Below are 25,893 nucleotides of genomic sequence, written 5' to 3' on the forward strand. Positions count from 1 at the left end.
AGGAACATTTCCTCTTTTATTAACAACCTGCAAAGTGCTGGTACAGAGAGAATGAAAATCACGCAACATTCTAGTTTTGCTGCAAGCCCAGTTTCACACAATAATCAAGACTGAACTGCCCAGAGGTCTTGAATGAGTACCTTGATAACAGCTTTGGTACTCTCAATACTTAATATACTTAACGTATATGACTTTTAACAGATTTTTTCTTGCTTCTCCGACTCTGTTTTGTTGTCGGCTAACGTTATCTTCCCTGGCAACTGTCTTCCTCCATGTCTCCAGATTTCTCTATAGGGGAGAGTGGGGTAATTTGTGCCAAGGGGCAAGTAGTGCCACCCTGTTATCTAGAAAACTATAGAAGAAGTTGGTCATGTGACCAAATATTTTTGAAGAGGCATCCATTTCACTCATCTTATAAAGAAGGGAGACACATGGCTTGAGAGGTAAGCACATTTCAGTTCAAAAAACATTTTTTTGCCCTCCAAAGTAAAATTTCCATGATCAAGGTTTTTTGATTGCTGTGTTTGAACAATTATAGAAAACTTTGAAAACAGTTCACACAGGTTTTAGTACTTTAGTAAGCTACACCATGAGTCTATACAGTTAGCATGATGTTAGCTCAGAACAGCTGGGGGATGCATTTTTTTCAAAATGGTGGGCTTGGGGTAATTTGTGCCAAAGGGCCTTGGGGTAATTTGTGCCAGTGGCACAACTTGTGATTATATTACTATATATTACTTTCTTGTATTTTATTGTTATTGTACATTATTTTCTTACCTTTGATCACTAAAACTATTCAGATTCAGATGAAGATGATTTGTAGGTGCTCATTTTGGACTTTTTAGTTTGTTTGGGGTATGTGTTCATGTGGCGCTAGGCCTTGTTATAGAAAAGTGGCCTGTGATCTTGTTAAAATAATAAATAAATGTTAAATAACTAATTTTGTATTGAATTTGTTTTGCTTTTATATAGCATTATCATTTGTGAGATTAAAATGATCTGTTTTACTTCAATTATCAATGGCACAATTTACCCCAGTGTATTCTCTCTAATGGCACAATTTACCCCGCACTGGGGGCAAGTTGTGCCACAAAACCACTTTTTTTTCAAAAGATCCAAAGTGATTGTTCCCAGGGATGCACAACATCCTAAACTATATGTGCATATTTTAGTTGGAGGCATTACTGTAATCCCCTTGCTTTAAAGGCACTTTAAGTAAAAATTGGCACTATTTACCCCACTCTCCCCTATGGTTTTCTTTTTCTTAACTCCTCTCACGCCCCGCTCCCTCTCTCACTTTCCCTCTCTGTGCAGGGTTTCCTCCAGGATTTTTGGAAACTGTGGGGGAGGGCTTCAGCATTAATGTTAATAATTTTTACCACGGATCTTTTGTAGCACAGAGGAGATATGCTGCTCAAACACTCAGTATGTAGTGTTGGTGTATGTTTATGAGTTGTAGAACATAATAAATTATCTTGAAGGAGTAGATGTTGACTCCAATAATTTAAAAATATGTTAAATTATTATTTGTTTTAAAAATGTAAATTACTTATCAAACAGACCTAACAATTCAACTACCAATGAATGAGCAGTAGTATGCATGTGATAACATAGATTGAATATGAAAAATAAGCCGAAGTGATACCTCTTCTCTAAATAGACAAGCTAAGCCAGTGTGCTGCTGTTAGCCAGTGAAAATACAGCGGAGTGACGACTCTTCGCTTTGTTTCACAATCTATGTCAGTGCGCTGCTGTAGCTGGAGAGTTTCTCTGCCTTTTGTTCTCGTACGGTGCCGGTGCAGGTGTTGTAATGTTTTTCTTGGTGGTAACGAGCCCGCCCGCCCGCACCAAAAAGAGAGAGAGAGGGAGAGAGAAGTAACGAGCCTGTTTTGACAATGTAAGGAGTAGAAAGTACAGATATTTGTGTTGAAATGTAGGGAGTAAAAGTAAAAAGTCGGCAGAAAATTAAATACTCAAGTAAAGTACAGATACCTGAAAAATCTACTTAAGTACGGTAACGAAGTATTTGTACTTCGTTACTTCCCACCTCTGGCCAGCGGTGACGGTCTCGTCTGAGTGCAGTGCTGAGTCGCAAACGTGTCAACATGCAGCAATAAAAGTGTTAATGCTATTCAGCACCACACACACACACACACACACACACACATGCCTGTATCAGCCACAGCACACCAGCCTTGAAAACTAACAACAGAAACAAAAAATAAAGTAACCATTCTTTAATACAAATTAATTTTTTAGTTTCATGTTTAAATTCAATTTGTGCTGTTTCACGATTAAACACAGGCTCTGTTTCTGAAATGTGCATTCAGTTTACCATCATGGTTGAAAAGGTGGTCACTTAATGCAGGGCAAGACACCAGCAAAAGGTTTTTCATTTTACTTTGTACGTACAATGAGCTGGTATGTCTCTGAAGAAATCATTCTCATTTTTTTCCTCATACTTGAAGACAATACAGCCAGAGGCATTCTTTCTTTCTTTCTTTCTTTCTTTCTTTCTTTAATTAATACAGCTTGTTTTTGAGGGCACTGTATTCTAGGGAAAATAAGTGGTGAGGAATTATTAATGCCATGTAATAATAAAAACCTCTGGACTAAAGTATTTTCTTATTGATGACATTAGAATTAAGGAAATTAGACAAAATGAGGTGCATCACCCAGTATTCTCTCGTAAGGAGCTTGTTCTAGTCAGCGTTGGGACAAGTCACTGTACCTGGGCCCAGAATAAACTTCCAGAAATCTTGTCTTCACTTTACTGAGAAGCGTGTAGGAGGTAAAAGTTTTATGACTGTGCAAATTTAATTGTAAGTATGAATTCTCTCTCCTTCGCTGTGAATGTCGCACAACATTCAGCATAACTACACATTGCTGCCACAAACAGCGCTACGAGTCTGTAGAGTCTGTGCGGCTTGTTATTTCTGCCCTCCTCTGTGGAAAATTTATTCTATTGAGTGTTTTGAATGACAGGCAGCTATCTCACCGAATTCTGCTGCAAAGTTTCATGTTAAACTAATTTGAGAGTCAGTCAGACGCCTGCTTCATGAACATGGACAGAGGTTAAAGATGTACTGAATCAACTGTGAGAAAAAGCATTTCTACCATGTCTGCATCAATTCGGCACTGCAGCCCAGGAAGTGGCTTTAATAAAACATTGGGCTCATGGTAATAGAAAAGTGCTTGCTTCTCAGCTCCAGGTCACTGACATATAATGAGTTTGATGAAGAAGGCAATGTGAATCTAATCACTGAATTGGTGTGAAAGAGTCATCTATTCCACATTGAGCAGCGCTGGGCCTGCTCTGTTTAATAATTTGCATCAACATCGCCTGGGAGAATTTACCAAGCCGTACACAGAGCAATGTCATTACTTTATGTGTTGTTAGTTATGCGCAGTACATTTTTATAAAGGATGAGTCATTTTAGGCACAATGCATTCTCCACTTTTCAACACAACATGGCCGCATTGTGTCGACATGTCGAAGTTGAATCGTGACAAAAGAAGATTCAAACTAGAAACCTTTACTTTCAGAGTGTACGTGTCTCTCATGCACAGCTCACATCTGTGGAAAAACTTTATTGTTCTGGTGAGAGGGTGATCTTGGAACGTGCTCTTATTTTGGTCATTTCCAACCCGTGTCAGCTGCTGCTTTGCGTCTGATCTTCCTGCGGTCTGACGGCACTCGCTAACTCAAGTGCTGGGTGGCTACGTGGTGACATTTCGGGGACTGTCATGGTCCTCTGTCTCCCGTGGAGAGATTAGTCTGTCCTGAGCCCACCGGGACCCTGCGGTAATCCAGCAGAGCCCTGACTAAAAGGACGGATTGGACCACGCCAGGGTGACCTGGCAGTTTCTGGAAGCTTAGCCGAGGCTGCGTGTTTAGATGGTACATCGGCGTGGCGTGAAATCAATGCAGAGGTGAAGGTGCAGCCAGGTTGTGTCTCTCAACCAACGTCTACAGCAGATAATATACTGTGTTTTACGGCGCCAGATGGAGGATTCCGCGATTCAAGTTCATGAAAATGAAAGCACAACATTAATCAAGCCACTGCTTACGGCAGCAGAGCAAATTTTGACTAATCCACGCTTAAACTAAAGAGCAGTGCATTTGCATTTGACAGTGTTAAACAGCTTGTCTCTGCCTCCCGGTGTCTGCGGTTGGGAGCATCCGTCTCCTCAAGCCTCAGTCACTTTTGGCTGGCCTGCAGACTGCCTCCTCAGCCCCTCCTCCCCGTGTTAAAACACCCTCAGAGAATCACCTATGCACATCACTCGCTCACCGTGAGGATCGACGGCTTAGCGAAGTACTGCTCACAAACATCCTCCAGGGAACATTTCACTGTTGCTTTGTCCACTCAGAGAAAATGTCTGGCTCTTAATTGGTCTTCCATTTTATACCAGGAGTAAGGACTGAGGGAATGAAATGTGCAAAATGTTGATATTAAATGGCAGGAATCTTGTCAAGATAGAGGAGTCGTGCCTCATTTGTCTGAATGGGAGGATGTTGTTTGTTCAGAATCAATGGCTGCCCGGAGTTGCTGTTGTTCCTGCTGCCTGTCGCCTGGCACTGACCGACTGGCTAAGTGCATGATTTCATTTAACGGGGCGTTGATGCACAATCCTGATGAAGGCCATTTTCCTGTGTCACTTCACAGAGCCGAGGTAAATGCCTCTGAACAAAATTGTTGTTTTGCTTTTGCTCTCATCTGGCTTGTCACACACTGTATGTGAGCAGAATGATGAAATGTGCCCGGCAGCCACGAGCCTCAACATCCACTCTTTATGTTTTCACAAAGTCGACTTTTCTTTTCTTTTCTTTTCTTTTCTTTTTTTAAAATGTGCTTTTTGAGATCACCTGTCAGGAAAACAGTGTGGGCGGTGCGTTGGTGTGTTTTTCCTGGATTTTATTTTATTTTATTTTATTTTTTTGAGTTGGTGCTCTTTTTTGTCTGTTCAGCCTATGACAAAAGAGGGTAGCACAATGTTTAATTAAAGGAAAATGTCTCCAATAATTATTTTAGAAAATGGGCAAGTGAAGTACTAGCTATTAAAAAAGAACAAGGGAAATTAGTGAGGATATTCTGAGTTTTTTTTTTTTGTTGTTTTTTTTGGCTTCAGGCACTTGGATCAACAGGTGGCGATCTGGAGCTGCTAAATGAAACACCTGGAGGTAGATAGACAGGTGAGAAAGCATAAGGCACTGAAATACCTGTTGGCGTCACACACACAAGCACAGCAACACACATTTACACACATACACAAACACACACACACACAAATGCAGAAATACACACTTGCTGCCACTCTCTGCTCTCTCTCTCTCTCTCTCTCTCACACACACACACACACACAAACACAGGGATGCACCGGTCACGGGGACATGCAGCCGGTTGCGTCATCACACTTTTAGACGGTGCGGATCAACGTGAGGGTGTGAATAACAGGAGATCTAATGGAAGAAAGTAAATGCCAAATGTGTCAGCGGTTGACGGATGTGGAAAATGCCAGAGTGCAAATCATACTTGAACTTGTGTTTCGTGCTTCTCATCTCTCTTTATCATCTGGTGTTTGTTTATGCTGACAATGATTCAGAAAGAAAAACGATACACACCTACACGTTCGGTTGCTCAGATATTCTCCCGGATATTCTACAGTTCACTTGTTTGTGTAACTGCTGGTCATTTTAAATATAACGACAGGAGAAAGTGTGAATACGTGCGGCGACTTAAAGTTCAAGTCTGATTCTGTTTGGCATTTATCATTCTTCCAAAAGATCGCAGCAGACATGCAAGGGAACATTTCAAATAACAGAAATATCTGGCAATTTCCTCCACTGATCCTTGATTTTTTTTTTTATCCAAACAATGCAACACCAGTGTGATTTCATTAACTGTAGTGATTCAGGGTTATTAGAGAGGATAATGAAAACCTCTCCACTTGTTTTATCTTTCAGCATTGTAAAAAATAATAATAATAATAATTATAAATAACAAAATGAGATGGACGGCTGCCACTCTCCTCCGTATGAATAATGTGGAAGTTACGTAACCTCCGTCTGCACTCCTTCAGTTACCTGGTCAGCAAGTTCCAGACAGACATCCATTTATGGTGAGAGAAAAAAAGGCAGGAAATGTTACATCACCAAACTATGACTGGATGGGAGGAAAATTTAAAAATAATAATAATAATAAAAATAATAATAATAATACTGTGAGATCAAATGCTAACATGTTCAGTGCTGCTTCTAAAATGAAATGGGTGCCAAGTCAGAAAATGAAAAAGACCAAGAAAGGAAACACACTCCTGGAGGCAAAAATAAATAAATAAACTGATTAACACACTCCATGTTCCACCAACCCTCAGGCCCGCTGCATGGTTCACACAAGCAACGACGCAAAGGGCAGCAACACAAGAGACGGTTTTCACAGTTTCGCGACATGTTTCAGTTAAAGGGGCTAAATGTAAATGTGTCATAGTGGCTGACTGGTAACTTGACATTAAATGGCCCACCAGATGTGCCAATATGATGGAGGTCGTCCAGTTTTGATTCCAACATCCAAAAATATTAGAAATGGCTCTTTTCATCCAAGTGCTGCAGGGACAAAATGAGAAAGTAATGTTGTATTGTATTCTAAACTTTCTTAGATGGACGCACATTCTTTTTTTAATTTTTTTTTTTTATTTGTAGTCATCAATCAGTCACAGTTACAGCCTCGAGGATGTTAAAACTCTCTAAAATGGCATTTTACTTCCTTAATTTCCTGTTAGATCAGGATGTTGGGGTTGGACGTGGAGCTGGCTCATTCAGAAATGTAAACCTGTGTGACACCTGTTAGGGAAACAAGCTTTGTTTGATGGGATGGGTGGAGGAGTGGGATTGTTAAAAAGTACTAATGTGAAAGATTATTTCTGGATTTGTTTTTTTATACCAGCGTGAGGTCGCCAGTAAAGACACACTGTTGTTCCAGAAGGGAAAAGTGCAGCAGTGAGTTTATAACCTGAGGCGGCCTGAACGTAACCGTGCACACACACAGCTTGTGCATGTTGCCCGCTTGTGTGTGTTTGCTTGTTAACCATGTGCCAGGCCTTAAACCCACCCCATTACCCTGAGATGAGAGGGTGGCATGCACTTTCTTTTGGGGGGGGGGTTACTGGAGATGAGGGGTTCATGGGTGGGAGTTAGAGGCAGGGAGACAAGCACACACCTTCAGTGTGGGACACAGGCAAAGAGATCTCCATGCAAGCAGCGGACTGGGCCTTGCGGAAGGGCGGTCGGCCGGGGCCTCTGCGGGCAAGCCGTGGCCCCTCGGGACCCATCGGGACGCGAGGCTTCCCCGCCGAGCAGGGCTGGGAGGTGGGGCTAGTGCAATGTCCATTGACATGATCTGTAACAACGGCAAAGCATTAGCAAACAACACAAAGGGGGAAATAAGTAAATTTTAATAAGTTGTCGTCTCCTGCACTGCAAAAAAATTTGGTCAAGTATTGAGGACTGAAATGTTGTTTTCCATTTAAACGAGTGAAAAACAAAATCTGGCAGTTGGGTGGGAGAATTTCATTCATTTCAGATGCAGATTCGTTGGTTTCCAAGGTTTTCTAGTATCTTGGAAGAAGCCAGGTCATCCAAATGTATTCAAATATATAACCCCTAAAGTCACACAGGAGATGCTTATTTTTTTCTTGCAATTCTTTTGCATTATCTTGCAAAACCTTTACACTCTCAACAGAAATATTTTTTGCATGCAAACACAACAGTCAGTGTACTTCCTCCAAGGAAGGTTAACAGGAAGCTCAAGAATGTATTTTTTTTTTTTTTTAGTATCATTATTTTGTACAAGAGAGCACAACAGTTCTTGAGAGAACACAAAAGCTTTGCAAAAGTTTTGACAGAGAATATAAAAGTTAGAGGGAAAGTGCACAAGTATTTCTATTTTTTCCTGTCTCCTCTGTCCCTTTAGGGGCTCTGGAGGATGCTAAGACGTTACCTGGACTGATTTGTTTCAGGAAAATTCTTGAAACAATTCAGTCGGCAATGGAAACAAGTGGAATTATCGCCCCCCGCTGGCAGAGTGTTTTTATCTGTTCGAAGAAAAACAACATAAGACTCAATATTAGACCAAATAACTCAGAATATATTTTTTTTTGCTCTTTTTTGCAGTGAGAGACCGAAGTAAGGCCGATGTTCAAAATCAGACTGTCAACAAGAGAGGTGGATGTGAGGGAGAGTAAGAATGAGTGAGAGAGAGTTAAAAGGATGGAGAGTGCAGAGTAGATTTCAGAAAGTGTGGAGAGGGAGGAGAAAGAGATGCTGGTAACTAAAAGAGAAGCATAGAGTGGGAGAGGCTTCATTCAGTCTGTGCCAGGAGAGAGAGAGGAGAAAATCAAAAGCAAAGAAAAACAGGTGATGGTTGAGAACTCATTCAGAGGGAGCGGGCATTAGATGGGCATTTTTCATCTCCACTTTGTTCCTCTTTTCCTTTGTGCAGCGTAGAAAACGTTGGCCTTTAGATGTTGGCAAAACTTAGATTCACATTTTTTTAAGGGAAGGCCAGGAGCCTCCGAGGCCAACACTGGTGTGGCTGCAGAAGCTCAAATAAACATGAAAGGAATATGATATTTTTTCACCGATTCTACTGCAAATTAGTATTTCAAGTTCTCTAGTCCAATCCACACACCCCGTTAAGTCCAACCCTGTAATACCACCCACAGGACAGGTTAAGAAAAAGTCATTGTTAAGCTGGGGTGAAAGTAACTAATTACATTCACTCATATTACTGTGTAGTAAGTACCATTTTGTGTACTTGTTTATGTATTCTTTGAGTTATTAATTAAAGTGTTGTAACTTGTTACTTCACTACATTTTAAATCACATCCACCACAAATTCTACCTGCTCTCTGTAAACATCAGAAACCAGACCCTCATGATCTGACAGACTGAGGGTCCTTTCACTCTAAATAGTGAATTAACAAAGACTAGAAGAGTAATCAGTCTTTACTTTTTTGTTGCACTTTTTGAAATCTGCAAATTTCCACTCAAAAGAATCTGGTTTGATCTTTGTGTTTTCGTTCTTTTAGAATTTCACTGGTGAAGGTCACACCTAACAAAGTTATTGTTTCTAAAAAGTAACTCGGTTCATTTTTTACATGTCAGATTGTGGTAACTTTGTTCCTCAGATGGGTTACTTTTATCTTAAGTGGATTTTTACAGAAGCACTTTTACTTCTACTTAAGGAAAATATCATCACTGTAAAAATACTCCTACTTGAGCGGCAATTTCACTTTCCACCACTGTTGTCATCATGGTTAAAGTTAGGAAAAGGTCAGGGTTAAGGTTACGAAACATTACATATATCAGCCAGCTAACATTAAATACATAAAAACAAGGTGCTCTTACTTGGATTTAAACTTGGGTCGGCTGGATTTAAGCGCTGTTGACTGACCTATTGTTTTTACGGGAACTTGTGTGGATGTTACACCACAGTGTTTTTATTTACAGGACCACTAGAGGTCGCTTAACTTTAAAACTTAACTGTACGCTGTAATAAGCTGCTGTACTAATGTTGTATGTGGTGGTTTTTTATCGCAGTTGGTTCAGCTGCAGGTCGAGTTGATGCAACAGCTCAGGATCCTTGTTGGTATCTGGCACATCATGACTTTACATCACACTCTTTTCAGGCTTTATTTCAGCCTAATTTGATGTATTTGTGTGTGTGCATGTGTGCTCTCTCATGCATACACACATCATTTTTTAAAAACCAATTTTTTGTCTCACTAACTCTTTTTTTTTGGTCAAGCCAGGCGTTGATAATGAGACAAAAACAAAAGCACAATGAGCTCCTGCTGACTGGGTGCACTCAGCGGCTCTTGGGCCAGACAAAAAGCTCCACGCTGCCAACACAGCCGTAATTAAACACTTCAAGACGTCCGTGCCCGAGCACTCTCACTCTCACTTTCACTTTTATTGACTGCTGAGCAAATAAAACTGTGATTTTTGTCTTGACTGACAGCTTTCATGGCAGCAGCGGCACACCTCACGTTAAAATGAATTTGACAGGAACATCTGATGGAGGCTTCACTGTTCTGCTTTCTCCCTGCAGGACCTTCACCCATGTAGAGAACGAACATTGTGTTAATTAGTAAATACACCGGGCATGGTTCACTTGTCGCTGTGCACCCAGAATTTGGCAACACTTGTGTATTTGTGATCCAAGATCAAATCCAAATCCCCTGTCGGGCCTGTTGATGCACAAATGATTCAATCTCAAAGTGAAGATGAAAAACTCCAGGGTGCCACCCAGTCCGCGTGCAGCACTCGCCCAGTTTCACAGCAGGAGGCGCCGAGGCATTGTGAGACATGAAGGCTGCAGATGATAGCGGGCTGTGAACCAATGAGAGAGCCACGGGGTGACGCCGTTGTGCGTCCGGCTCAAGGTTTGGTTATTTCAATCAGAGATGCAGCGAATCAGTCGTCTGCCCTGGCACGCTCTGCAGGAAACTGGCACACATCAGGAAATATGGCACTGTACCCCTTACACACACTCCCGTCACACACATTTTAATGCGGTCATCCATTGAGCACACACGCACACACATGCTCATACACGCTTGTGACCCCACACACACATCCAAGTACACTGTCATCACACAGCTGTCCTGTTATGTTCTGTCTAACAGACTGTCGGCAAAATATTTAATGTTCTCGGCAGACAGCTGTTAGGAGGATCACATTAATTGCAGGTTTTAACAAGGTAAAAAACAAAACAAAAAAAAAAAAACCTAAATCACCTTGTAATTATCATGTTCTTCCCATGATGCTGACAAAATGCATCGTTTTGACAGTTTGAATGTCGCTGTTAATTTAATGAGGAATTTTTAAGCAGAGTTTTTTTTTTTTTTTCATTGTCAAATGTTTCCCTCTTGGTGATAATAAATCTGCAATGAGGTAGCAACTTTATGAAGATTACAGTGCATATCCTTCCATCTACTGAACTGGGAAATGTTCTCATTTGTTATCATTGGTGCAATGGAAGGTTAATTGGGGGAAAAATAGGTTACAGTGGCACTTTTTATACCTGTTAGAAAAAAAAAAAACAAGTCAGACAAACAGGTCATGGGAATAAATACTGTAGGAAGTGGCACATTTGGAGGTAAAGAAGCGCAAGTTTAGAGGGGATAGTATGTGTGAAAGGCAGGAAACCTGTGATTCTGATGTGTATATATATATATATATATATATATATATATACATACTGTAGTTAGAGATGTATTGACTCTGAGTCTCTGTAATGCAGATGATCCAGTAACAATGGAGAAAAGATCGTCTGACAGACAGAAATGGTCCAGTTACAGTGGGAGAGGTGGAGAATGACCCAGTCACTGTAGAGGCTGTCGATGGAGGAAAAGCGTGTGTGTGAAAACAGGATGATCCGATCATGATAGAGCAAGAAAAAGCCTCCACTTTAGATATGGGCATGAGTTACGAATCACCTTTAGAAACACTTGCAAAATGTACGAGAAACAAATCGGGAAGATTCAAATCAAATCAAAACACATTAAAGGTCAAAGTGGACAAACACTGCAGGCCGTAAGTCTCATGGGCTGGTTGAGCAGGAGGAGAGAAGTGGTAAGGAAACTGAGTGAGTAAACTTTGAGTGAGAACAGTAGCTATCAAAGCAACACAAAAGCCTATCTGAGAACAAAACATGACAAAAGCGGAAAGTAAATGACTCAAATGAACAGAAGTGAAAACTGCTGGCTTTCGCCTACCGTACCAAGATCAGTCTTAAGATCTGTTGGCAGACTTAACTTTCTGCCGGGTCCCTTTACTGAAACAAAAGAAATAAGAAACAAAGCACCAGTTAATCCCTTCAAATAAAATAATGAAAAACAAAAAACAAAATTGAAATCAAAGGATGCGAAAATAAAGTACAAACAAACCGAACCCAACTAAAATCACTGAAATGAACGTAGAACCAGAACGTGCAAATTGGTGCAGTTGCACATGGCAGGCATATGCAGAGTTAATCTCAAAATGCATGCTCCATTGTTTTCCCAGGCCAGTGTTCCCAGTCATCTCCAAAAGGGTCAGTGACATGTAAATTTGGTCAGTGTCGCGATTCTGTCCAGGGGATTCAAAATCCATCTCAGCAGTGAAGCAGTTCCAGCTGTGGTGTTTACCTAGTGGTAATTTTTTTGGATACTGAGCTTAAAGTTTTTTCACAGCAGTGGTTGGGACTGAGAAAAGTTGCAGCACAATTCCTGCTGGGTTCCCAAAACTCAAGAGGAATATGCTCTCATTTTCCCTGGGTGCCGGGTCCCAGTCGGAGAACATTTCCAAAGGCTCGCCACGTGCTAAATCATCGATTTTTGCATTTTGTCTCTGCAAACTTTCCCTGTAAAACTGGTCCGGCTGGGGTTCGCCGAGGCCTGGGATGTCTGACATGGAAGCACAAATAAACTCACACCAAAGTCCATACAAAAGAAAAAGAAAAAGAAAAATCACATTCAGACGTGGAAGAAATTAAATAATTTGTTAAACATTTTGCAAGCATTTTGCAGTAGATAGAGGGACTGCAAAGGTACAAGTTGAGCTAGATGGTCATCAGTTTCCCCCCTCAGAGAGGAGATGATATACCTGTTTCTGCGTGTTGGATGATGAGCCTGGCGTATGAAAGACACAGGATGGTGTGTACGATGACACTGGATAAATTTCAGGACCCTGAGGCCTCTCTGACAGCATGACCATGGATTTGCGTTCTCTATAATGATGATCATTCTAATATTACGTGAGACTGTGGAGCTGTTTTTCTTGATAACGTGGACTGGACAGACGCAAGGTCACTTTGAGTCTAGGAGGCCCGTCTTATTGATTTTTTTCATCACGAGTCCCCTGAAAAACTATTTTGGCTCAGCTTGCAGCCATTTGGTAATAGAGTGCATCGAGAAAAAAAAGGGGAGTCGAGCGGAAGCAGCGGTGCATATTGGTGTTTTAGCTGGGAGACAGTGCAGTGAAGAGCAGGCCTGCTTTATTGATTATACCTCTGGGACAAAAACACAAAAGAGATTAAAGCCTTTTGCGCTGACTTGCATATTTAGACGCCAAGAAAGTGGTTGGAGCATATTTAAAAAATAATGGCATGCACAGTTCATTTGTTGTGAGCAGCCTCGTGGGCAGCTCGGGATCAAAGGTGATTTGGAAGCAAATTAAAGCTTCCTCTTTACAGGGCGGAATTAGGACAGCACGATTTTCTAATTGAATTCTGCAGTCAGTGAAGTTCCTCTCCCAATTTTTCAGATAAAGCCTTTCAGATTAGTTTGTCGGTGAGATCAGACCTGAGTGTGTGTCCGTGCAAGTGTGTGTGTTTTGCATAATAAGCTACAGTGACCAGATGTTGCACCAGTACATATGACCTGTGCAGTGACAGAAAAGGTGTTCTTATAATGAACCCGTGAGACACAGATGGTCTTTGCTCAGCTCGGTCCGCACACACTGTAATCTGATCTATTAATGTTTCCTAAAATGTGTTTAAATGGATAAATAATTAAATAAATAAACAAGCTGACTACCTCCCCACCCCCCCAAAAACAAAATTGCCGTCACTGATGGGATGTTTTATGTTTACACTGACATTCTGTGTTATTGTAAAGAGCCAAGAGGTTGGTCAAAATTAATATGAATATTAACCAACCGAATCCTGCTTTTATTAGCATTCATTATCTCGCATTATTTATTTCCCAACAGATGAAGCCATTGTTAAAGTCCCACTTTTTACTGCGTGCTTGCTGCTCTTGGGCTCTGACACCAAGAGGAAGTATTTGGAGAAATCCATTATAACAATCATTTCGGCCGTGTGGGAGTTGAAAGGAATGGTCTGGTAGGTTTGGATCACAATTTTGTATCAAAATAAACAAATTTTGTTCTACTATATTGCATAGATCAATGCAGAATAATGCATGAAGGGGGACTTCCAATGGTTGCCACTATACAAAGATTATGTCGTTCTATGGTGACTGATCAAACGTTTATCTGCAAGCATTTACATGTGTTCTGCTTATGGTAGGAGTGTTTTTTTACTCCATGTCTGGTGCCATGTTGGTGACATCTGAACATGACAAAACACTTGAATGACACATTTTCTTTGGAGTGAACCAGGTCAGAACACTGATAGAGGTCCAAAGCAAAGCTGAAGCCATGTTTGTCAGCAGCACAGCCTGCCACATCATGAACACCATGCAGTTAGTCGAGGACGAGACAGAGGAGGTGAGCATTAGCAAACATGACACCGTGATGAGGTCAACAAACACACACACACACACACACACACACACACACACACACAGTCTGGTTGGACACAATCAGTGAGTCAGGACGTCACATTCAGGTGAAGCAGCACACTGTCTAACATCTCATCTAACATCTCTGATTAACATCTCAGAGGATGAAGCACGAAAGCAAGTGAGGAGGAGGAGGAGGAGGAGGTGTATCCACCTGGAATACAACTCCTTCCTCTTCCGGCGCGTGCCTGCCTCGCAGCGCTGCCGAGTGATGAAAGATGCGAGGCGACAGCCCACATGGAGCACATACAAACATCTTGGCATCCGCCCCGCTGCAGCTCTAGCGGAGACAAGGCGTCGTCTGCAGTCGTCTGCACGAATGCATGAAGTCGAGCGACGAAGCTGCGACAGACAGCCTACAACTGGGAACACAGCCACTAACTGCTGGTACACACTGCGAGCAACACGGTGCACGTATCACTCTATTCACTCGATCACTCTATCGCTCCACTCTCCGCTCGGTATGAAACATAAACTATGCATTTACATGTAATTCTCAGTGATTTTGTGATTATGGTATTGCCTTTTACAGTATCACACTCACTCCTGTAGCCTTTCAAGTAACAGTTTGATAGAGGATCAGCTGTGTACATCTAGAATTGGAGGTGCTAGTCAGCAAAAGAAAAAGTCTAAAAATCAAGAGTGTTCTTCTCTCCATAAACACACATATAAGATCTGTCTGTATGTCTTAAGATAAGATAAGATAAGATATTCCTTTATTAGTCCCACGGTGGGGAAATTTCACGTATTACAGCAGCAAAGTGGATAGCAAGATATGAAGCATAATTTACCCTATAAACAGTATATACAGATAATAAGTACCAAAGAGCAATATAAACATTATAAACAAGGAATGTAGAAAAATACTATATGAACAATATAAGTCTTATATAAACCAGTTTGATTGCCTCCTTTGTGTGCATATGAACCCGATGAAGTGATGTCAAATACACTGTTTGTATCTGCTTTTGTGTAAATAAATGCAGTATTTTATAAGTCAGCCCATTGTTCACTCTATTTTGGAAATGTGTGGCTTCTTCCAGTGTTTACGGGGAAAAGAAGTCTCTTTCAAATAAAAGCTGCAGATAAATGGGGATTTTTTTTTTTGAATGGCTGTAATCACTCGCTCAGGAAAGAAAATTGCATTTGTAGGGAGACAAGAAAATGAAGAGACAGCTGACAATGGCTGATGTCCATGAAAAGTTTAGCCGTGGCCAACTTTTCTTGGCTAGATCCACATATCAAGCGAAGTTTCCCGCTCGCTCAGCTCAACAGGACATGAATGGCGTCTTGGGGGATCGTGTTGCTCGCAGTGTGAACGCACAGTTAGCATGCAAGGCGCAACATCAAACCACCCGCCCATTCAGATATGCCCTCAAGCCCCCGCTGTCCCTCAATAAACCCCTCCCTTCCTTGCATTATTCCCACAATGTGAAAACCCCAAGCAGACGTCTGTGAGGGGGACGGGATCCTCGGGTCATCCCTCCTCTTACCATTGTCCAGTAAGTAAAAGACTGGACTGCAGTGGCTGGCTCTCAGACTGGCCACAGGCTCTGGCAGGATGCGGGGATCATTGTGAAGGGAGGTTGGATAATGAACTGGAATAGGAGATCCAACAGAACAGACACAGACTTTTCAGGGCAAGGGGGAGACACAAACACAATGGGTGAATTGGGGAAAAGAGAGACTTGCAGGTAACAGTTAGGAAAAAAGGTCAGTTGAGAGGTTATTGAAAATAAAAGGGTTCAGATGGAAGTTACAGGTAACAGCCTAGCATCCAGGCGCCGTGGCGATATTCAAAAACGATGACAAGCACAACTATCACTACCACCAACGACAAAAACACCACGACTACCACCGCTAACACTACCAACACTGCTGCTGCTGATGAGGTGCAGCCGCTACCACTGCATCAAACTGTGAAACAACAGCAACATATTTCAGGTCATTAGTAATAGATGGGAGTATGACAGAAGACAATACAGCATTTTTGTGAGTTCTTTCATGCTTTCACATCCAACAGCGGTCTCATATACGCAATGGGAATAAAACACAGACATTTCAAACAGATTCCGAGATGAAAAGAGTCTTCTTCAGCTATTGATTTCATGGCTATAAACACACACTCTGCTTCGCTGCATCACCTGTCTCTGAACACTTCCATTTAGCCTGACCTTGAGTACACAAAACAAAGGGAGGCAAAACAGAAACACTTTCTGTGACAGCTATATCTATAGTATGCTGTGTATTCAAAAGGATGGATGTTTTCTTCTGTTTGGCCACATGAACACGCGTAGCGCTAACTCATTCATTTCACGTATAGATATGACTTGTATCAGTCTATACAGACATATGTAGGTGTGTGACATGGTTCATAATACACGATAATAACTTATAGTATCGCAAGCGCTCAGAGCACAATACAAACACCATCATAAGTTATCAGCGTCTGTGTTGTGTAAAGTGAAAAACACCAAACAACATCAAAAGTTACCACTGTGTGCTGTAAGTAGTGTGGTATTCCTTCTAATACATCTAAATAAACCAAAAAGAACTGTGATTCTTTAGGAAATTCTATATTCTTGGGAAAAATCAGTGTCAGATAGATAGATAGATTGATATACTTTATTGATCCCAACTAGGGAAATTCTGGATGATGTATATCTGCAACATTCCAGGCAGTCCAACATTAAGGGACTGTAAGACAGCCTCTTATCAAGCTCGATAACGTCTCTCTCTCATAATGTTTAAGTATCTATATCTTACAGTGGTTTATGACTGCTGATATAATGCATAAGTTAACATTATGTGCTCTTATAAGCATGGACATTAGGCATTATGGGTGCATTTTAATCAGTATTAGTGCTTTTACAGTGGACTATAGAGGTGGCTCTGTGCTACTAAAGCATATAAAGAAATAAAACACAACCACAGCCACTGACTGCTGTCTGCAAGACAGAAAAAATAGTGCATTACACTCCTTTGGCCATTGGGGGCAATGCTGAGCTAAACTGAGCACACCACCAAATGATGCTATAAAATGCTAAATGACAGTAACTGGGCTATTACTGTCATTGCTGCACAGCCCAATATTTATAATGAAGACATAAATACAAGCTGACATGAAATCCATGGCTGTGAATCTATGTCAATTTTGGGAAATCTCCACTAGCGCTGAGGCCATGTGGTGTTGAATGCTGGCATGACCAGAGAAAGAAAAAAGGTTCCAGATTTCATTAATCTAAGCATATCGAAATGAATCCTCTTAACCAGCATCACCAATTGCTGCATAGTAATTTAGAGAGCTGATTTCATGGAGAAGTCCTGCTGACCGCTGTTCGTTTTATTCTGTTTAGCGCTCGGCGTCGCCCCCTGGAGGTGGCCTCATATACTGTTACGGATGGAGTATGTCCCTATGTAGACTCTCTGGGGCTACCGGCAGGGTGTTTATGAAAAGATTTTTGTAGTCTTGTTTTACGTTTCACCCAAACACCTTGTTAAAAGTATGATCAGCTGCAAAGAACTGAACGGGTGGCATCAGGCAGCAGCGGCAGCAGCACTGTAAAGTTTTGGCCGTCACCTCCTCCTCCCCTCCCTCTCTCCCCCTGAGGAGCTCACTGCTAAATATATCACGCTGGGTCAGGCACCGCTCGCTGGTATCTCAGCTTGTTAGCCCATCCCGCGACCGGAGCTGGTTTATCGAGACTTCCTGCAGTCACCCCTGCAACATCAAGCCGCCGGAGAAAAGGTAACATATAACCTCAAACAACACGCCTCAGAATCTAGACATAAAAAAATATATATTCAAAAAAAAAAAAAAAAAAAAAAAAAAACAAGAAAACAACAAACAAACAAGAAATGGGGACAGTATGAAAGGGTGGCAGCTTTCACACAGGAGTAGGGCCAATTACTGGGCTTAATGACAAAAGGAGGATACGTCTTGGAGGAGAGGTGAATAAAAAAGACAGGGAAGGTGGTTCGGAGGGAGGGGAGAGCGGCCTGCAGTGACTTTCATGCAGGGTGACTCAGGAAAATGGCGGGCTTTCTTTAATAAGCTGTCCACAGTCTGTGTGTGGCCCTGAATAGACACAGCGGGCCTGATGTGTCAGGGATGGCCAGACAGGGTCTAATGGCCACCGAGAGGCGGGGAGGATGACATTCAGCAACAAGAAAGAAACCGCGAGCTCCTCGTCTACCGCAGGCGAGCCGGCCTTTCCTCATTTGTCTACAGTCGTGACCGGTTCAGGTGCACCTCGCTTCAGCGCTGCGTCATTTCTGCGTTAGCGTGTCACGATTTTCCCAGCATGTTTTTTGCGGAGGAGGAAAAAAAAAAACATGCAGTAGCAAGACAGAAAACGTGGGACTAGTTACCGTGATTACAGTACCCACATGGGTTTGACCAACATGGGATTTTCAAAACAGTATTCAATATTCATTTTGGACTCTAGCTCTGAATTAAATTCAAAATGTTTAAAAGCTAAGAATTTTGGGTTTCCCTCAGGACGGGAGAAGAGCCCCTGAAACAGCTTTTAGACTATTTGACACTAAAAAAAAACTGCAACTACTTCCACTATTAATAATAATCAGAATCAGTACATCAATTATGTATATCTATCATATTGGCAGACAATGACTGACCCATATCCAGCAGCAAACCAGTATCTTATTTTGCATATATGATTATTATATCATTCCGTAACACACATTTCCCCTTGTGATTTTTTAAGATTATTTAATTACTTGTCTATTAATTAATTGTCTATATCTATAAAATCTGTGACACTCTAACTTCCACTGTAATTCAAGCAGTCCTGTCTCATTTTGAAGAGCAGTGTTTTAACAGTGCTCCCCTGGTACTGCTAACTTCACAGCGGTCTTCATCTTCCTCCCCGACCAAAATGTGAAAGTGGATCTGACACCGTATCACACTGTAGGGTCACGCTGTCTCGCTGTCTCTATGCTTGCCTTCCACAACTCTACGGCTCCATCTTTTCTTCCCCTCGCCCCTGTATTTCCTATTAGGAAATGACAAGCCTGTAATGGGACAGCGTGGCCATGACCCGCTCCGCTAACAGTCTCTCTTCTGCCGTCAAGGTTTCTCAGATGAGAAAAGAAACCCGCGTCCTGATGTCTTTATTCTGCCCCCCAAATACTTCCCAAGAGGGGCAGAGGGGAGAGAGTCATCGAGAAGCGAGATCAGACGAGAGTGACGAAGAGGAGTGCTGAAGGGCGACACAGTCACTCTTTGTCACTCTTTCTTTTCTGCCCTTTCTGACGGAGGAAACAAGAGGTGAGAGCAGCAGGACGGAAACAGGACTCTTTCAACTCCCATGCGGCCAAATTCTATTTTCTTACCTGAATTAAAAATTTTGCAATATCCCGAGCCTTGCACTCATTAACACACACACACACACACACACACACACACACACACACACATACACACACACAGACACACATAAATTAGTGACTCTGCACCAGTGGCAGGTCCGGGTTGGAAGGTTTTGTTCCAACACCAAGCACAAGCCCTAAGCCCTATTCAGATGTGATTAGTTTTACAGGGTGACGTCAGATAATTCAGAGCATCGCAGTCGTTCCCACTGATCTTCTGATCTGATTTGTGTGTTTGTTTTTTTGTTTTTGTTTTTTTTCCACAGATGACCTCGATGATTATACTGGAACAAATAACCTGCTGTTTATCATCAACATTTGAAGTTCTCTGATAAATTTAGTCCCTAAATTTAACTTAAGTACTGGGACAAATACGGTGTGTACACTCTGGCCTGAGGGTGGCGCTAGAAGAAAAATTGACAGGGTTCATCTTCTGAGGAGCATGAATGTCTTTCCCCATTTTCATGACACTTACATCAAATTTGACATTTTGGCCTGAGGGTGCTGCCAAAGAAGAAAAAAAAATCAAGAGGAGGCTTCTTTTGGGAAGTATGACTGCACTAACTTGATGTAACTAAGTGATTCGATTTCATGATATCTTGCGTGCAAATTTGGCATTCTGGCCTGAGGGTGGTGCCAGAGGAAATGTCAAGAGGTCTCTAAATTGCTGGGGCTCATTCTCTGGGGAGCCTAAACGTGCTCCAAAAATTGCAATCTGCCCAATAGATTCTGAGATATGTTGTGTTGGAGTAAAGTGTGGCCGTCATTAGAGCATCAATAAGAGCCGTCAGTAAGAGCCATTCTAGCCACTCCCATCTGTGCAAGATCGGGAAGAAATTACAGATTGTAATCCTGTCCAGATGGCCAAATGAAATTACAGACATCCTATGTTAGAAATTCATTTGTGGGAAACTAATCCAATTCGAATCAGGTTTTGCAGTACCAGAAATCTCTGCACCTAACAGCAATAGTAAAACAATAAAAGTAAATAATAATAATTGTAAAAGTCATAGGTATTGAAACCCACTGCTGACATCTTAATTCTGTAGTAAAGGGTAGTAAAAATCTTACTTATACACATTTAAAAGAGCATCAGTCGGAATATAATAACTCCGTTTTTCATTCCCAGTGGGCTCGACTTAAGAAGATTTCATCTGTCAGTCATCGTGCAAGACTTCATAGAGGTTTACCTCACTGGATTGATGGAAAAAAAGCTAGGCTTTTTTTTTTTTTTTTTTTTTTTTTTTTTTTTTTAAAAAGAAAAGTTCACTATTGGTTGTCATTCTGCTGCACAGCCATGTTTCTGTGTATACATTACACTCGACAAGGCCTTATGGCAAATTGTTGTTCCCCGAGCATAGAGAGCATCTGGCAAAGACAAAGCCCAGGAGCTCGAAGCAAAACATCACAGGCTCATGAAATATTTACACAAACACACACACACACACACACACACCGTTCTCATGTCCTGATATGTACATTCTCCTCAGCATCGACATATGAATTTAGCGGCAGCAAATGTTGTCTGTGATATCGGGCCTATTTCCTGCTTGTGAGAAAAACAGCATTTCACCTGAACTCGCAGCATATATTTTTACCCCCCCCCCCCCCCCCCCCCCCCCACTATTTCACCTCTTTGAGAATTTCAAATTATTCCTGCTCTGCTGTCAAGGTTGGCGAGATCAAGTGCCTTGTCTTCCCTCACGGAATAAGAAAGCGTCATTTAAATTGTGTGTGTCTGCTAATGCATGCAAATTATATGCTCCTCTTCACTTCGCTGATAGACGCATCAACAGCATCGATTGACTGTCCAGACAAAAATGACAAAAATCGCAGAGGCCGTGGTGACACTCTAATATGCACCTCCAGTTCACAGCTTTTATATGTAAAGTGTGTGAGATCACTGATGATGGGCCTGTCTAAAAAAAATACAGAAAAAAAGCAGCTTGGAAGTATTTTCCTAAATTTCAATAAACGCTCACACAAAAACAAAACAAAAAACAAACTATCACCCTTATTTGGCTTTATTTCCATTTTCCAAGTTGTCAGGTTTTTTAATTGTTAGATTTAAAGGATGGACAAAGATATCTTCTCCGAAACATGACGTTTTGCCGCGTGCCCAGAAAACACAGCCACAGCCTTATCAAGCAGACGGAGCTCAGAGAACACAGCAGGTCTGACAGAATGCTTGGCAGTGTATTTAACACACACACACACACACACACAGACACACACACACACGCACACACTCGGCTTGACCTTTATGTTTTTGAATCTGCTCTCTATTTTCTAAGGCGAAGTCTCTTCCCACAATAGATACATAAATGCCTGCTGGGAAATGTTCTCCTCCCGTCCCACCGCTCTCCTCTCCTCTGCTTCATCCTCTACAAACCATCGACTCATCCTGTCTTTTCTCTTGCCCTGCCTCCCCTAAGACAATCACACCGACACAACACACTCGTCTTAGTTTACACTCCTCTCGCTTGCAGTCAGCCCTCCCTGAATGCCTGCTGACCTCTTGTGCTGTATATTTTCATCTTTTATGCCGTCCTGTCGCACTGCGTGGTTGTGCTTCCCGCCCGACTTCACCTGCTGCCAGGTGTGAGCCTGAACCCTGAGCGAAACGGGACATAAACGAACACGGAGGTCGTTTCCATTAACGCCACCGCGGCTTTATTCACCTCTTCGTGTCTCTTTAATCACAAATCCTGCGTTCTGCTGATGATGGGCGTTACATGGCCACATGTTTTTACCACATGGCACGGTGAAGACTAAAGCGGCTTAAAGATACAGAGAAAGAGAAGAAACTGCTTTTACCTGATTTTGATAACGATTTCAATTCATTTTCATGTTGATTCAGTTAGAAGTATTTCAGTTATGGTTCAAGTTTGGACGTCTTTACCATCATGGACTTTAAATCCAAAATGCATTAAGGGTTAGGGTTAACAAAGACAGTAATAATAGGGTGGGACTTCCTTATAGCAGCTTTATTTTGCAAAATTATCCGACTAAATTCTCAGCTCACCGGCTGCTGACCTGAGATCAGCTCAAACGGCTGATCTCAGGTCAGTCGCTGTGATTCAGTTCGGTGAGTGGGATTAGACACTCTGAGCTCCAAATCATTCAAACTGACTCTTTTTAATGAACTGATTGTCATGATTCGGTAAACTGAGAAGAACGGCTTTGCCCATCACTCCAACCAGGTGAGCCGTCGACGCAGGTAAAAACTACATTTGACTGTTATTTTAACTCTCATCTTGGCGTTATATCTCTACAAGTTCAACATGTATTCGACGTGGAAATCTCTTTCTTTCTCTGTCCATTTGTCTTTCTGCTCCTCTCTGCTTTCCTGTCTCTCCAGCCGTTTGAAATCCCACATGGCCTTTCCTTCTGCTGCTGCAGGACCAAAAAACCAAAAAAACGAAAAAACCCTGCAGCTCCTTTACAACAGTGAAGTGAGAGAGAGGGAGAGAGAGAGAGAGAGAGAGAAAATGAGAGCAGAAGAGAGAGAGATGTAGTGTTGGTGCAGCTGTGATTTCATGTGTAGTCTTTCTTTCTCTCTGACCTTTATGGTTGTGCACATCCATTACACACACACACACACACACACACACACACGGGATAATGGAAAACCAACCTAGACGCTATGCCAAAATGCATCACAGGATGCTGCAACCCAACAATACATTTTCTCACTTAACACCTCCCACTAAGGCGGCTTTCAACACGTTTTTTTTTTTTTTTTTTTTCAGTGCTACAAATGGAACAAACTACACACACAACAACATCGCGGCAGAGAGTTGCTGTTTCACACAGCTGCCATTCACGTGGAGCGACGGCCGCCGTGTCGACACCGAGCGATCTGCAGAGCTCACAGTGCCAATCACAGGTGACATTTACATACAGGGGAGGTGGACAAAGGAGTGGCTGGTGTGTGTGTGTGTGTGTGTGTGTGTGTGTGTGTGTGTGTGTGTGAAGCGTTACCTGAGGTGGGTGACTTGCTTCTCTCCATGTCAACAGACTGCTGGTTGTCAGAGAGTTCGGTAAGGCCTGCCGCAGCCACGGGCAGTCGAGAGGAAGAGGAAGTGGAATAGACACAGTCTGTCAGGTCACTGTAACACTGATTATATGTTATTGATTTGGCAGAAATCAACCCTGATCGGGATCAGCCACGCAGAGCCAGAGGAGACAGCTTGGATGAAAGACGGTTTTATCTCAAATCTTTGAATAATTATTTGCGGTGAGATGTTTTGTTTGGTCAATTCTCTGTGTTTTATTTATAGTTTGTGAAGGAATCATTTTACAGACATTGAGGTGTTTGACATCAACATTTGACATTTTCTATTTGCCGTTTTCCCCTTTAATATTTACTTTGAATCCATTTTGTCTTCCAGGAGCAGCGTGGCTGAATAAGCCGCACCAAATGTGACCTGCACTGCAATTCGTTCCACCTGTTTCCACATTAATGTGAATATTCAACCAAGCCATGTCAAGATTGTGTTGAAATGTAAACCTGACCAGTTATTCTGTGGTGATGCAGTGCAAGCCTCATGCTAAAGGGGGCGTGAACAGTCAAAAGTACAAGTACAAATACAAATCTGATCTCAGCAAGATCAAACTGATCTTTGATCAGAGGAACAAAGCACAAGCCAGGACGAGAAGTTACCCACGCTCATGTATTTTTTTTTTTTTTTTTTTTTTTTTAAAACCCAGATAAAACACAAAGGCTTAAATGTCCAGTCCTTGTTCCCTTTCCTTGCAATGTGCGGTGTTCAAGCTGAGTTCATTACGGCTTCATTAATAGCCTCACTGAGTCGCCACAGTTCAAAAATTTTCATTAATTTTGGACTCTAATCCACTTCAGTCAAACAAAGTTTTCAGCAGAATTTATTAATGGAAATTTTCCTTCAATCATTTACACTGTTTTTACACATCATTAGAGAAATGGAAGGGGACTCTTATTAAACTTTTATTAGCGTATTAAATTATGAATTCTTTTGTAATCAGTGATGAAAAGCGCACATTATAGTTTGGTTTGGCCCAGTGGACGAATGGGACTTCATTCACCTCGCTATCTCCTCTCCACTTATAATTTCAATCAAAATGGGAGCTGTAGTATTTTGAAGTGGCTGTGTTTAACAGCTTCAAAGGAGGGGCTCTCCTCACGGCAGAGGACGCACCGCGGGACATGACTGGAACGGGACCGCTCCGTTTCATGCGGCAAAATGCAGAGATGATAAAAACGCCCCCCCCCGTCGTCCCGCTGTGCGGCCAGCTGCAACAACCACGTTTTATTCCAGTCATCTCTGCAGTGCGCCCTCCTCTCCACATCAACCCCCCCTCCCTCTTTAACCCCCCACCCCCCAATTAACCACACCCCCAGCCACTCCCCCCTTGCCTTGAGGAAGGCCCAACTTACTCTGATAGGACGTACGGATCCTTTTCTTTGAATCGGAATAAAAGTTAGACAGGCCACGCATGCAAAACTCTGTCAGGCAGGCCCACATGCCCACATCAGCAGCCACAGAGTCACCAAAGAAGGGAGGTGGAGGGAGGAGAGGGAGGGAGGGAGGGATGGGTGAGGGATGGAGGGGTGAATGACGGAGGGAAGGAGGAGAGGATAAAGGAGGGATGAGATGGATGATTTAAAGCGGGAACAGGTGGATGAGAGGAGGAGGGAGAAGATGTATGAGGAATGAGGTCAGGAAGGATGGAAAGAAAGCAGGGAAATGAAGGACGAGAAAGATGAAAGTAGGAAGGGAGGTGAAAGGATGAGAGAAAGGAGGGAAGTGTAGGTGGCAGGGAAGTGAACGAAAGTTGGAAAGAAAAATGATAGAGGGGAGGTGATGGGAGGAGAGTGGGAAGGGTGGAGGAAAGGAAGGACGGAGGAGATGAAGGGAAAAGGAAAGGAAGGAAAGGATGGATGAGGGAGAGATGGTGCGAGAGAAGGGGGGAAGGGAGGGAGGGGTGGTAAAGGAAGGTAGGAGGGAAGGAGGGGAGGAGGAAAAAAGGAGGGAGGGGAGAGAGAGAAGAACACACAGGCTTAGAGAGGAAAAGAAAGTGAGAGCAAGCAGCAACCGAGTTAGTGTGAGGGGAGAAACCGAACCCCGGGAAGCTGCACAAACCCTAACCCTAACCCTAATCCTAATCCTA

The 25,893-nt window shown here is 42.3% G+C and overlaps 1 protein-coding gene across 1 annotated transcript in view; it reads right to left on the reverse strand.

Annotated features, from left to right (window-relative positions):
- stxbp5l (syntaxin binding protein 5L) overlaps positions 1–25,893 on the reverse strand; it is a 240,638-nt gene that overhangs the window by 32,668 nt on the left and 182,077 nt on the right. The window contains exons 21-23 of the mRNA XM_030080730.1: positions 25,160–25,228; positions 23,725–23,790; positions 7,221–7,400 (exon numbers count right to left, since the gene is read on the reverse strand). Of these exons, the coding sequence (XP_029936590.1) occupies positions 7,221–7,400; positions 23,725–23,790; positions 25,160–25,228 (315 nt within the window). The remainder of the gene's footprint in view (positions 1–7,220; positions 7,401–23,724; positions 23,791–25,159; positions 25,229–25,893) is intronic.

The sequence above is a fragment of the Myripristis murdjan genome, chromosome 21 (assembly GCF_902150065.1).
Source record: "Myripristis murdjan chromosome 21, fMyrMur1.1, whole genome shotgun sequence".
Taxonomy (NCBI): domain Eukaryota; kingdom Metazoa; phylum Chordata; class Actinopteri; order Holocentriformes; family Holocentridae; genus Myripristis; species Myripristis murdjan.